General features: G+C 37.6%; 1 protein-coding gene across 3 annotated transcripts in view; it reads right to left on the reverse strand.

Annotated features, from left to right (window-relative positions):
• FZD3 (frizzled class receptor 3) overlaps positions 1 to 12,936 on the reverse strand; it is a 103,408-nt gene that overhangs the window by 13,562 nt on the left and 76,910 nt on the right. For all 3 annotated transcript variants that reach the window (XM_019941349.3, XM_019941348.2, XM_073805785.1), the window contains 2 exons: positions 8,137 to 8,285; positions 3,847 to 4,080 (listed from right to left, as the gene is read on the reverse strand). In XM_019941349.3, the coding sequence (XP_019796908.1) occupies positions 3,847 to 4,080; positions 8,137 to 8,285 (383 nt within the window). The remainder of the gene's footprint in view (positions 1 to 3,846; positions 4,081 to 8,136; positions 8,286 to 12,936) is intronic.

Genomic DNA, 12,936 nt, shown 5'->3' on the forward strand with positions numbered 1-12,936 from the left:
CAAGCACTGCGCCACCAGGGAAGCCCCCACTTCCTTTTTTACATCCTCTCATCTAACTACCAATTACTTATTCTTTGAAGTTGACATACATGTGAAGGTATATTTACCCAAGTCTTAGTTTATTTTACATAGCACTGAGATCAGTAATTATCCATCAAGGAGTCTGGACTAGAGTGAGTACTGAGAAGCAGGAATGTGTGTATACGTGTGATCTCACAGCCAAGATACCATGAAATGATGAGAAAACCATGGCCAAATATAGTGTTCACGTGTAAACTTAAAAACTGATGCAAAAAGAAATCGCCATGAGACGGCATGCCCACATTATTTCTAAAGTTGTTTGATAGATTTATTTGTCTCCTAATATGCACCGGGCTAGATACTGTAGGGGAATATACAAATGTCTGTCACCAAGTTCACATCGTCCAGAAACTGCAAACTTAGCCAAGGAAAAAGAACTGTATTGAAAATAGGTCACACCAAAAGGATGATTAAAAAGCAATTAATTAACTGCCATGGATATGGGGATCAAGCAGGCCTTAAAGGATGAGTATGATTTTAATTAATCAGAGATAAGAAAGGCCATTACAGGAGGTCATAGTATATCCCCTAGTTTCCATGACACTATACTTTCATAGATTCCTTCATATGTCTATAAGAACTTTCTCTGAATCACATGCTAGGCTATTCTTATTGTATTATTATTACTTTTTTTTAAAGGCACTTAATTTTTTTTTTAATTTTTAAAATTTTTGGCTGCGTTTGGTCTTTCTTGCTGCATGTGGGCTTTCTCTAGTTGTGGTGAGTGGGGGCTACTCTTCGTTATGGTGCGCGGGCTTCTCATTGCAGTGGCTTCTCTTGTTGCGGAGCACAGGCTCTAGGCGTGCAAGCTCAGTAGTTGTGCCTAGCGGGCTCTAGAGCACAGGTTCAGTAGTTGTGGTGCGTGGGCTTAGCTGCTCTGCGGCATGTGAGATCTTCCAGGACCAGGGCTCGAACCCGTGTCCCCTGCATTGGCAGGCAGATTCTTAACCACTGTGCCACCAGGGAAGTCCCTCTTATTGTATTATCATTACTGTATTTACCAAGGTCTTGTTCTTGGTCTGTTCCTTTTTTTAATTAAGATTCAAGGAATTCTATCTCACAATTTTAATTACCAACTACCTTATATTAAAGATTATAAACTTTCTTATCTAAACTCCCATTCCATTCAGATTACTGATGCTGAAATCCCCCTATATATAATTGCCTTCAGAAATTCTCTACTCAATATGAACTTATCTTGTATTACCGTTCACTCACCCTACTTATCTCCTCTGAGATATTTTCATGGGCCAATCTGATCTTCCCCTTTTCTGAAGTTCTATAACATTGATCATCTCTAATACTCACTGTTTTAATTATATGCTGACTTGCATTATTTTTTAGTTGGTTCTTATGTATATGTCCTATCTTTCTCATAAGGTTATATTCTTCTAGAGTGCAGAAATTATACTTTAGCTTTCTTCTATATATCTCTTTATACACAGAATGCCACATGCATAAGAGCTGTATTCTAACTGTTCATTCCTTATTGAAAAGGATAAGGCTAATAATGTCAAACATCAAATAATGCTGAGAGTCAGTTCATGGAGGGTGGTGTTGACAAAACGTACTCTGAAAGATTCTTTGATTTCCTCCCTCTTTATGAGTGTCTTAAGTTAAGACCTCTAAATTACTCTAGAAACTTCCCAACTGGGCTTACTTACAATCTCCTCTCCTATGCTGTTGTCAAAGTGATCTTCCTAAAATACAAATCTGATTTTATCACTCCAATGCTCAAAGTCTTCTAATAGTTTCTCATTGCTGTAAGGGAAAAAACCCCAAACTTCCCAGCATGTTTCATCTCCTACAGTTGCCCTGGTACTTAACTGCCCGTTTGTCCTCCTTCCCTCCTCATATGCTGTTTCCTTGTCTGAAATTTCCAACTGCCTCCTCTGAATCCTATTCAAATTAAAGTGCTATCCTGTTTGTGAACAAGACTTTCCATGGTGACTTAAATGGTTTTCTTCTCTGGAATCCCAAAGCACTTTGTACATGATTTTATCATATCCATTAAAGTATACTACTACCGACTGTTTACTCTTCTGTCTTCCATCTCTGTGTCCCTAGCACTTAGAAGAATGCTTTTTATTTAGGAGTGCTGAATGGAAGGAAAAGGTAGGAAAGAGAAGATCTTTGAATGTGATTAAAAAATAGGTCATTGGTGATGTTAGAAGTGGGTAAGAAGGTGAAAAAGACTAGAAATACAAGGAATGAAGGATCCAATTGGTAGAATGGAAATATTCAAAATATTCATTTCAAAAATCTGGCAAGGAAAAGAAAAAGAAATGGATAAAAGATAGAAAATATATGATAGTCAAAGAAAGGCTGCTACTTTTTAAAACATAGGGTAGCTGACCAAGTTAGAAGGCGAAAGCAAGCAAGTTGAGAGGACAAACCAGAAGGACTAAAAAGACAGTAAGTATAGGAATCATCCTATACTAGGAGGACAGGAAACACTGAGAGAAAGGCTGGAATGAGACTGGAAGGATACAGGACAGCTGTAGAAACAGATGTTTCAAAGTGAACAAAGAATTTCAGGCATTATAATTTTCATTCTTTCAGTTTCCCAAACTAGAAATATTAAAAAAAAAATCTTTGGCACATTCCTTCTCTCCAATTGCTTTAATCCATCTCCAACTCCTATCACTTCATTTCTTCTTTTCAAATATCCTTCAGATCAGCTCTTCCTCTCTTGCCACTGCCACTGCTCTTCCATAAGCCTTCATCATCTCTCGGCTGAATTAATGCAAAGCTCCTAAGAAGTTTCTAATTCTAGTGTCTCCACCATCAAAGTTAACAGGAAAGCACATCCAGCCCACTCTCAAACATTCTCTGTGAAGCTTTTTCCCATCCCCTTCCCCATCACGATTAATCACCCCCTCGTCCAAGCTACTAAACAGCGGTTGGCCAACTATGGTCTGCCAGTCAAATGAGGCCCCTTGCTATTTTTGTAAATAGTTTTACTGGAACACAGCCATTCCCATTTTGACTACATATTGTCCATGGCTGCTTTCATGCTACAACAGCAGAAATGAACAGTTGTCAACAAAGACCATATGACCCACAAAGACTAAAGCTATTTATTATGTGGCTCTTTATAGAAAAAGTTTGCCAACCTCTGGACTATACCATTATATTTGCATTTTACTTTAATTATTAACTTATAATAACGATAGTAAAAGTTGATATCAGGCACTTAACTGAGATGGGCACTGTTCCAAACAATTAGGTACATTATCTCATTTATTGTTTACAACATTGCTAAAGGGGCAAATATTATTACTATTTCTATTTTACAGATGAGGAAACTGAGGCTTATCATTCCAGACTCCATGCTTTTAACCACAACACGAATAATGACTACACTATCTTTTGTTGAGCTTATTAAGAACAAAGATCATGCCTAAATCATCTTTGTATTCCCAGAGCCTAGCGCAATACCTGACATGGTAGGTATTCCATAACTGTTTGCCAAATTAATCTTACTAAAATAACCACTTTTACCCTGCCTTCTCCCTGATCAGTAATACCTGTCAATGACTCCATATTGCTTGCTGCATCGAGTCAAACTCTAAACTCCTCTGACTGGCATTAAGTCTGACCATAATCTGGGACAACTGTACCTAGGAAAGTTCAAAAACGTTAATAATGATCAACTTCTTTTTCAGAATTGGCTACTCTTCCAATAGTAGTAGTCACATTGGCTACTCGCCGTGGGACTCTAATTCAGCACAGGAAATAAACTAATCTACCAATAAAACTCACCTGCCATCACGGGATCTGTGGAGGCTGCCATGGTAGCTGCTCACTTTGCTGTGGACACTCCCTGCTTTGCTTCTCTGATCATCCACCATGGCCAGCTGAGTTGAAGAAGCATGTGTGGATGTTCCTTGAGTGGAAGTTCCTCTTGATTTTCTTATAATAGGAGTATTTGGATCCCTCAGGAGGGACTGAGCGAAATCAGGTTCCTGGAGTACCTGTCGGCTCTCATTCACTATCCTAGACAACAAAATACTAAGTTTAAGATACAGACTAACATCTCTACTTTTTTGACAAACTGATGTTATTCTTGAAATTAATTCCTTCCCAAATAATGTCTTTAGGACAGATATAAGGTAACACTGTTGACCGAAGAGAGGATATAACAAAAATCTGTGTCAATCTGTTCCCAAAAGTGGTAGGATAGAAAAAGGTTCGTATTAGAATAAGGAAATCAGGATTTTAGTTCCAACTCTGTCAATAAATATATAATCTTAGGCAACTCACTATCCCCTTTTCTTAATTTTCCTCATCTATAAAATGAAGGTACACAATTTCATCATTTCTAAAAAGTCCCTTTCAGCTAAAGAAATTTATCATTCTCAAGGACACTGAAATATTACAAAGGTACTATTATAAAGCAGAAATACTATTTTCTTGCATGGTTTATGGAAGTAGTAGAGGACTCATCATGGCATAGACACATTTTTTAATTTGTAAGAGCAGTTGTTTTAAGGTAACAAGTTGACTTTATGACAGAACATTTGTCTAGTGCTGGAATAAACATGAATGATCATAACTAGAACAAAACATATGAAAAATTAATTTAAGCAAACATACAATTAAGTCCCAGAACCATTAAAGGCTTAGGAAAAAAGAATTAAGGGGATGAATTATGTCCAGAGCAAAAGTCTTTTTTTTTTTTTTTTTTGTGGTACGCGGGCCTCTCACTGTTGTGGCCTCTCCCGTTGCGGAGCACAGGCTCCGGATGCGCAGGCTCAGTGGCCATGGCTCACGGGCCCAGCTGCTCCGTGGCATGTGGGATCTTCCCGGACTGGGGCACGAACCCGCGTCCCCTGCATCGGCAGGTGGACTCTCAACCACTGCGCCACCAGGGAAGCCCCAGAGCAAAAGTTTTTAACTGCTATGAAAGGGTTAAAAGCAGACAGATGTTCATGATGATGAACAAAGTGGTAATCAATAAAAGAGCCAATTAAATAGTTGCAAAGGTCAGTGTATCAGTTTGTGTAAATAATGACTGTGAGAATCATACATAAAGTTAAAATTAGACAATTTCATTAAAAAAAACCTCTCCAACATGTAAAGATTGGATCATAAATTGAGAAAGTGCATATATTCTAAGTTTTCGAATTAGAAAAAGATCATTGTTGTTATTGCCATTGTTGTTTTAGTGCTGGGGTAGAAGGGCTGAAAGACTAATATTTGTTGAGTACCTGAATTGTGCCAGGTATTTTACATATACTCTCCTTTAATCTTTCTTAATAATGTTTTTATTATAGAGATTAAGTCCTAAAAAGATATTAGATATCCATTAAGAATAAATATTGTGATCCCCATTTTATAGATGAAGAAACTGAGGTTCTAAGGGATTAAAGGACTTTCCAAAAGTCATACAACAAAACAGCAGTTGGGGGTGTGAGGGAGGGAGATGCAAGAGGGAAGAGATATGGGGACATATGTATATGTATAACTGATTCACTTTGTTATAAAGCAGAAACTTTGACATACCACTGTAAAGCAATTATACTCTAATAAAGATGTTTAAAAAAACAAAAAACAGCAGTTGGGGATCAAACTTAAGTTTAAATGGCTTCAAAGACAATCATAAAGTAATGATAAAACATAATGTTTATGTATATGATAAAAACAAAATGTCAAAAACTAAACAGAATAAAGTACAACTCAAAGATAGTTAAAACAACATTTGTTCTTGTGTTATCAATGGCCCTATTTATATATACATACATCCCAAGTCACTCTGGATTGCTGAATTTGTTTTCTAAACTTATTTTTAAAAATTGGTTCAAACTGACTTCTGGTCATTCCAAAAATTTAATCCATCTTCAAATGGTGAAGGTCTGTCCCCTCATTTTACAAATAAGAAAACAGAGGTCCAGAGAAATTAAGTGCCGTGACCCAGATAATTCCAAAAGAAGATTTCTAAAAATATTTCAATCAGTGTCAGAAATATTAGCATAAGCACAGTCTTAAATGTGGCTTCATTCAGAGGAAGAACACTAATTTGATTTGCATAATTTTAGAAGCCAGTCTTTTGACACACAGTATAACAGAGGGGTTAAGAGCAGGCTAGAGTCAGACTGCTTGGGTGTGAATCTCAATTCTATCATTCACTAGCTATTAAACCTTGGTTCTATGCCTCAGTTTCTTATCTGTAAAATGACGATCTCCCTCACAAGGTTGTTTAGAGGATTAAATGATTTAATAATATGTAAAATGCTTAGGACAGTGCTTGGAGTATTAAGTGTGCTCAATTAATTGATAACCATTATTATGATTACTCCATAGTCATTTCTCAAAGGCTCAACCAGACAAATGCTAGAAATGGCTGTAGGGTACTCACACTCTTGAGGAGTGGTACTCTAGCCCAGAGCACTGGAGGGTCACAATGACTTTGTTGGGTTGCGGGGGTGGTCCATGGTTCCAGAAAACCAAATAGAAGGGTTCTTGGGAGTTCTAACCAGTTTCAAAAGGATTCTGACCCAACCAGGATCCCCCAAATAACTGGAAAGATTCCTCAAAAGGGTAGCTTGGGCTTAGCTCCATCTGGAGTTTCTAGTACAACAGAATTGTTATATTACAGAATTGTTTGTGTATGGTCCAGAGATGACCAGGAATGTTTAATTCAAACCCTCAGAATTATGTTTTACTGTGATTAAAACATATTTAAAATTTTCAAAAAATATACAGATAAATCCCCCAAGGAAGGATGTTCCACAAAAAGCAAGGACTTGGCCTGTTTTGTATGCTACTAAATCCTTGGCATCCCAATATAGTTCAAAGCACACAGTAAACATTCATTAAAGACTTTCTCAAAGGATGAATTCTTAGGAAATACATTTTTGTTGTTGAATTCATCTTTCCCCTTCTTTCCTTCTCTGCCCTATGAAACTGTATTTAAAGGGGGAATGCATTATCTGATATTACTAGCAGTAGTCTCAGATATGGTAATAAGAAATGTACACTTTAAAATTGTGATTTAAAAAAATCTCAATCTAATCGATGTAACAGAAGCTGCTAATTACTGGTATTTTAGAAAATACAGATCCTGCTAATGCAGTACTTTAAGTTGTATAAAAAAAGTACATTAACCCATACAAGACACAATAACATTTTAAATATAATCTTCAGAGTTTTACAGACTGTCCCACCAAATCCATTTTCCATGGAACTTAGGTTAAGTAAAATCATAAGAATATAGACTCCACTAACTTAGAATCTGTGATAATTCAAATACAGTATACATATAAGACTTATACTTAGTAAACACTTTGAAGTCATTTGTTCCTTTGTGAATACTGCAGGGTCTTATTTTGTTTCGTTTTGTTTCATTAATTATGGGGTCAAAAAATTCAAGATTCCTCAAATATGCCCTGAGAAGACTGCTTTGGCAAATCTTATATTTTACCGTGACAGTATAATATGCAGTGTGGCCAACTATGAATTAAAATAATTTCTTTAACATATTCCATTTTATCTACTAATATCATTTTACTGTTTTAGCTTTAACGTGTACCACATGAGAATGGAATAACGTGCTGTCTCTTTAAATAATTTATGGTACAACCTGGAAGAATTATGGACAGTTGGAAATGGAAGTCTAATCTAATACCTATGTGACTTCAGCCAAGGCACTTAACCTCTCTGTGCCTCAGTTTTCTCATCTGTAACACTGAGATGATAATACGCACCAGTCCTCAGAGAAGTGTCAAGAAGATCAAATAAGAATATATATAAAATCATTAATTTGTTTTTAATTTTAAGAAGATTATGATTTGGATTTTTTAAAATAAAGATTGGTCTTCCCTCAAATATTCTGAATTAGTAAGGAATAGGCCTTAAGCCTGGTTCTACTTGGCTATCTTTTCTGAATAAGTTTTTAACTGTGATTTAAGGTTTAATCATAACTCGTGGAAGCTGAGGTTACAATCTTTTTGGAATACTTCCTCCAAATCCGAATTATTTTAACACAGGAAACACAAAAATATTGCGTAAATGTGAAGTTTGTGAACACCATGATAATTTACTTCAACTTACTCTTTTTTCCTACGACCATGAAAAAAACTGGCCCATTCAAAGCATGTCTTTTTGCTTCCAACCCAAAAAATGGAAGGAATACCAACTATGAGAGCCATCAGGTATTTCATCAGAAAGACAATCAGGTCTGGACGACTCATTTGAGTAACCTACAAGAAGGGAAAGAAAAATATCTTACACATATAAATAGAATTTTCTATTAAAGGCCATGATAAAATCTTTTAAATAAAATAAATAGTAAAATAATTCTATAAGTCTGATATTTTCACTTACACAGTTCTATAGTTAATTTTCTTGTTATATGGAAAAGACACACTACTGAAAATTTGACAACAAATTTATGTTCTATATTTTGAGTTCTATAGTCTTCTTATTAGCTCATATTGGATACCTTCTAAAGAAAAAGATTACTAATATAGAAAATATACCATGAATAGGAATAGAGGCTCAAATAATACCTATATTCTTCTTGGCCAATTTCACTCATCTTATCATTGGTCATCACAATACACATTTAGGAAAGTATTAATCTTTCCCCCCCATTTTATTAATTTCTGTTTTTATATTTAATATGCTTTTCCTCCTACCTACTTTCATGTTTACTTTGCTGGCTGTTTTCAAGCTTCCTCTTTAACCCATGAGTGAGTTTTTTAGTTTCTATTCAGATGAGTTTTTTTAAAAGTTCTCTTTATTGTTGATTTCAAGTTTAGTTACTGTGGTCATAGAATGTGGTCTATTTGATTCTGGTTACCTTAAATTTTGGGGACTTCTTTTGTGATTTAGGACACAGTCCATTTTAAAGTATTCCTCGTGTGCTCAAAAATAACGCTTACTCTCTGTTTGTTGGGTACAAAATTTTCTATATGTATTAGATCAACTTTATTAGTTGTGTTGTTCAAATCTTCTATACAGGCATCCTCAGAGATATTGTAAGTCTAGTTCCAGACCACCACAATAAAGCAAATACCACAATAATGTGAGTCATGGGATAATTCTGTTTCCCAGTGCATATAAAAGTTATGTTTACACTATAATGTAGTTGAATAAGTATGCAATATTTACTCATAAGTGTCTAAATAACAATGTTCATACCTTAATTAAAAAATACTTTATTGCTAAAAAATGGCAACCATCATTGAGCCTTCAATGAGTCGTACTCCTTTTGTGTGGAGAGTCTCGCCTCAATGTTGAAGGCTGCTGACTGATCAGGGTGGTGGCTGCTGAAGGCTGGGTGGCCGTGACAATTTCTTAAAATAAGACCACAGTGAAGTGTGCCTCATCCATTGCCTCTTCCTTTCATGAACAATTTCTCTGTAGCAGGCAATGCTGTTTGAAAGCATTTTACCCAAAGTAGAACTTCTTTCAAAACCGGAGTCAAACCCTGCCACTTCTTAATCAACTAAGTTTATATAATATTCCAAATCCTCTGTTGTCATTTCAACAAGATCTTCACAGCATCTTCACCAGAAGCAGATTCCACCTTGAGAAGTCAGTTTGTTCATGCTCACCCATGAAAAGCAACTCCTCATCCATTAAAGTTTTATCATGAGATTGTAGCAATTTAGTCACATCTTTAAGCCTGCACTTCTAATTCTAGTTCTCTTGCTACTTCCACTATATCTGCAGTTACTTCCTCCACTGAAGTCTTAAAGCACTCCAAGTCATCCATGAGGGCTGGAATCAACTTCTTTCAAACTCCTGTTAATGTTGATATTTTGACCTCTTCCCATGAATCATGAATGTTCTTAATGGCATCCAGAATGGTGAATCCTTTCCAAAAGGTTTTCAATTGACTTTGCCCAGGTCCATCAGAGGAATCACTATCTATGGCAGCTATAGCCTCAAACAGTGTAATTTCTTACGGGAATTCCCTGGTGGTCCAGTGGCTAGAACTTGGCGCTTTCACTGCAGTGGCCTAGGTTCAATCCCTGGTCGGGGAACTAAGATCCCACAAGCTGAGCAACACGTGGCAAAAAAAAAAAAAAAAAGTGTATTTCTTAAATAATAAAGACTTGAAAGTTGAAATTACTCCTTGATCTGTGGGCTGCAGAGTGGATGTTGGGTAGGCAGGCATGAAAATAACATTAATGTTGTACATCTCCATCAGAGTGCTTGGGTGACCAGATGCATTGTCAATAAGCAGTAACATCTTCAAAGGAATCTTTTCTTTTCTGAGCAGTAGATCTCAACAGTGGGCTGCAGTAAACCATGTTGTAAACAGTTGTGCTGTCATCCAGACTTTGTTTTTCCATTTAGAGAGCAGAGGCAGAGTAGATTTAGCATAATTCAAAATGGTAAATGAACATTAGCTTCAACTTAAAACTCACCAGCTACATTAGCCCTTAACAAGAGTCACCCTGTCCTTTGAAGCTCTCACGCCAGGCACTGACTTCTCCCCTCTAGCTATGAAAGTCCTGGCAGCATCCTCTTCCAATATAAGATTTTCATCTACATTGAAAATCTGTTGTTCAGTGCAGCCAGCCACCTTCATTAATTTTCTTAGCTAGATCCTCTGGATAACTTGCTGCAGCTTCTGCATCAGCACTTGCTGCTTCACCTTGCACTTTTACGTTATAGAGATGGCCTCTTTCCTTAAATCTCATGAATCAACGTTTGCTAGCTTCAGACTTTTCTTCTGCAGCTTCCTCATCTCTCGGCCTTCATAGAATTGAAGAGAGTTAGGGCCTTGCTCTGGATTAGGCTTTGGTTTCAGGGAATGTTGTGGCTGGTTTGTTCTTCTATCCAGACCACTAAAACTTTCTCTATATTGGCAATAAGGCTTTCCCACTTTCTTATCATTAGTGTGTTCACTGGAATAGCACTTTTAATTTCCTTCGAGAACTTTCCCTTTGTGTTCACAACTTGGCTAACTGTTTGGTTCAAGAGGCCTAACTTTTTGCCTGTTTCGACTTTCAACATGCCTTCCTCACTAGGCTTAATCATTTCTAGCTTTTCATTTCAAGTGAGAGATGTGCAACTCTCCCTTTCACTTGAACCCTTACAGACCATTGTTAAGGTTAGTTGGCCTGATTTCAATATTGTTGTGTCTAAGCTAATAGGGAGGTCCAAGGAGAGCCTTTTATATGCACATGGAAACCAAAAAATTTGTGTGACTTGCTTTATTGTGATATTTGCTTTATTGCAGTGGTCCGGAACCAAACCTGCAATATCTCTGAGGTATGTCTGTAATGTGAGAATTATCAAAATGTGACACAGAGACAGGAAGTGAGCAAATGCTGTTGGAAAAATGGTACCAACAAACTTGCTCAACACAGGGTTGCCACAAACCTTCAATCTGTAAAAAATGCATTATCTGCAAAGCACAATAAAGCGAAGTGCAATAAAACGAGGTACACATGTTTTCCTGACTAATTTTCTGTTTACCTATCCATTTTAATAGAGGTATGCTAAACTGTGGGCTCATCAGTTTTCCTTCTAATCCTGTCATTTTTCACTTTAAGCCTATGTTACGTGTTATATAAATGCTCTAGCTGCCCAATTTACTTTTTTAGTGCTCTTCACCTTTAACAGTATTTTATGTGACATTAATATTGCCACATCAGCTTTTTATTTCATCATACCAGCACATCTTCAAGGTGTATCTTTTCCTATTTACCAATGTATTTCTTTCAAGTCTGTTTGGGTTATACTGCTGCTTTTAAACAATATATAGTTGACTCCTTCTCAAGTATAAACTCCATGAGGAGTTTTTTTCCCCAATGGTTTTATCCCCAGAGCCTAGACCAGTGTCTGGCACATAGTTAAGTGCACAATAAATACTCACATACATTTACAATATATACTTATACTTCGTATTATGAGAAAAAAAATACATTGAAAATTATTCAGCACTGCTAGAGACTGTTTCAAGATGGCAGAGTAGAAGGACGTACACTCACTCCCTCTTGCGAGAGCACTGGAATCACAACTAACTGCTGAACAATCATCGACAGGAAGAAACTGGAAATCACCAAAAAACATATCCCACATCCAAAGACAAAGGAGAAGCCACAATGAGACGGTAGGAGGGGCGCAATCACAATAAAATCAAATCCCATAACTGCTGGGTGGGTGACTCACAAACTGGAGAACACTTATACCACAGAAGTCCATCCACTGGAGTGAAGGTTCTGAGACCCACATCAGGCTTCCCAACCTGGGGGTCCAGCAACCAGAGGAGGAATTCCTAAAGAATCAGACTTTGAAGGCTAGCTGGATTTGACTGTAGGACTTCAACAGGACTGCGGGAAACAGAGACTCCACTCTTGGAGGGCACACACAAAGCAGTGTGTGCTTCGGGACCCAGGGGAAAGAGCAGTGACCCCAGGGGAGACTGAACCAGACCTAACTGCTAGTGTTGGAGGGTCCCTTGCAGAGGTAGGGGGTGGCTGTGAATCACCATGAGGACAAGGACACTGGCAGCAGAAGAACTGGGAAGTGCTCCTTGACGTGAGCCCTCCCAGAGTCCGCCATTAGCCCCACCAAAGAGCCCAGGGAAGGCTCCAGTGTTGGGTCACCTCAGGCCAAACAACCAACAAGGAGGGAACCCAGCCCCACCCATCAGGAGACAACAGGATTAATGTTTCACTGAGCTCTGCCCACCAGAGCAACACCTAGCTCTACCCACCACCAGTCCCTCCCATCAGGAAACTTGCACAAGCCTCTTAGATAGCCTCATCCACCAGAGGGCAGACAGCAGAAGCAAGAAGAACTACAGTCCTGCAGCCCGTGGAACAAAAATCACATTCACAGAAAGACAGACAAGATAAAAAGGCAGAGGGCTATGTACAAGATGAAGGA

Source organism: Tursiops truncatus, chromosome 6 (assembly GCF_011762595.2).
Source record: "Tursiops truncatus isolate mTurTru1 chromosome 6, mTurTru1.mat.Y, whole genome shotgun sequence".
NCBI lineage: Eukaryota > Metazoa > Chordata > Mammalia > Artiodactyla > Delphinidae > Tursiops > Tursiops truncatus.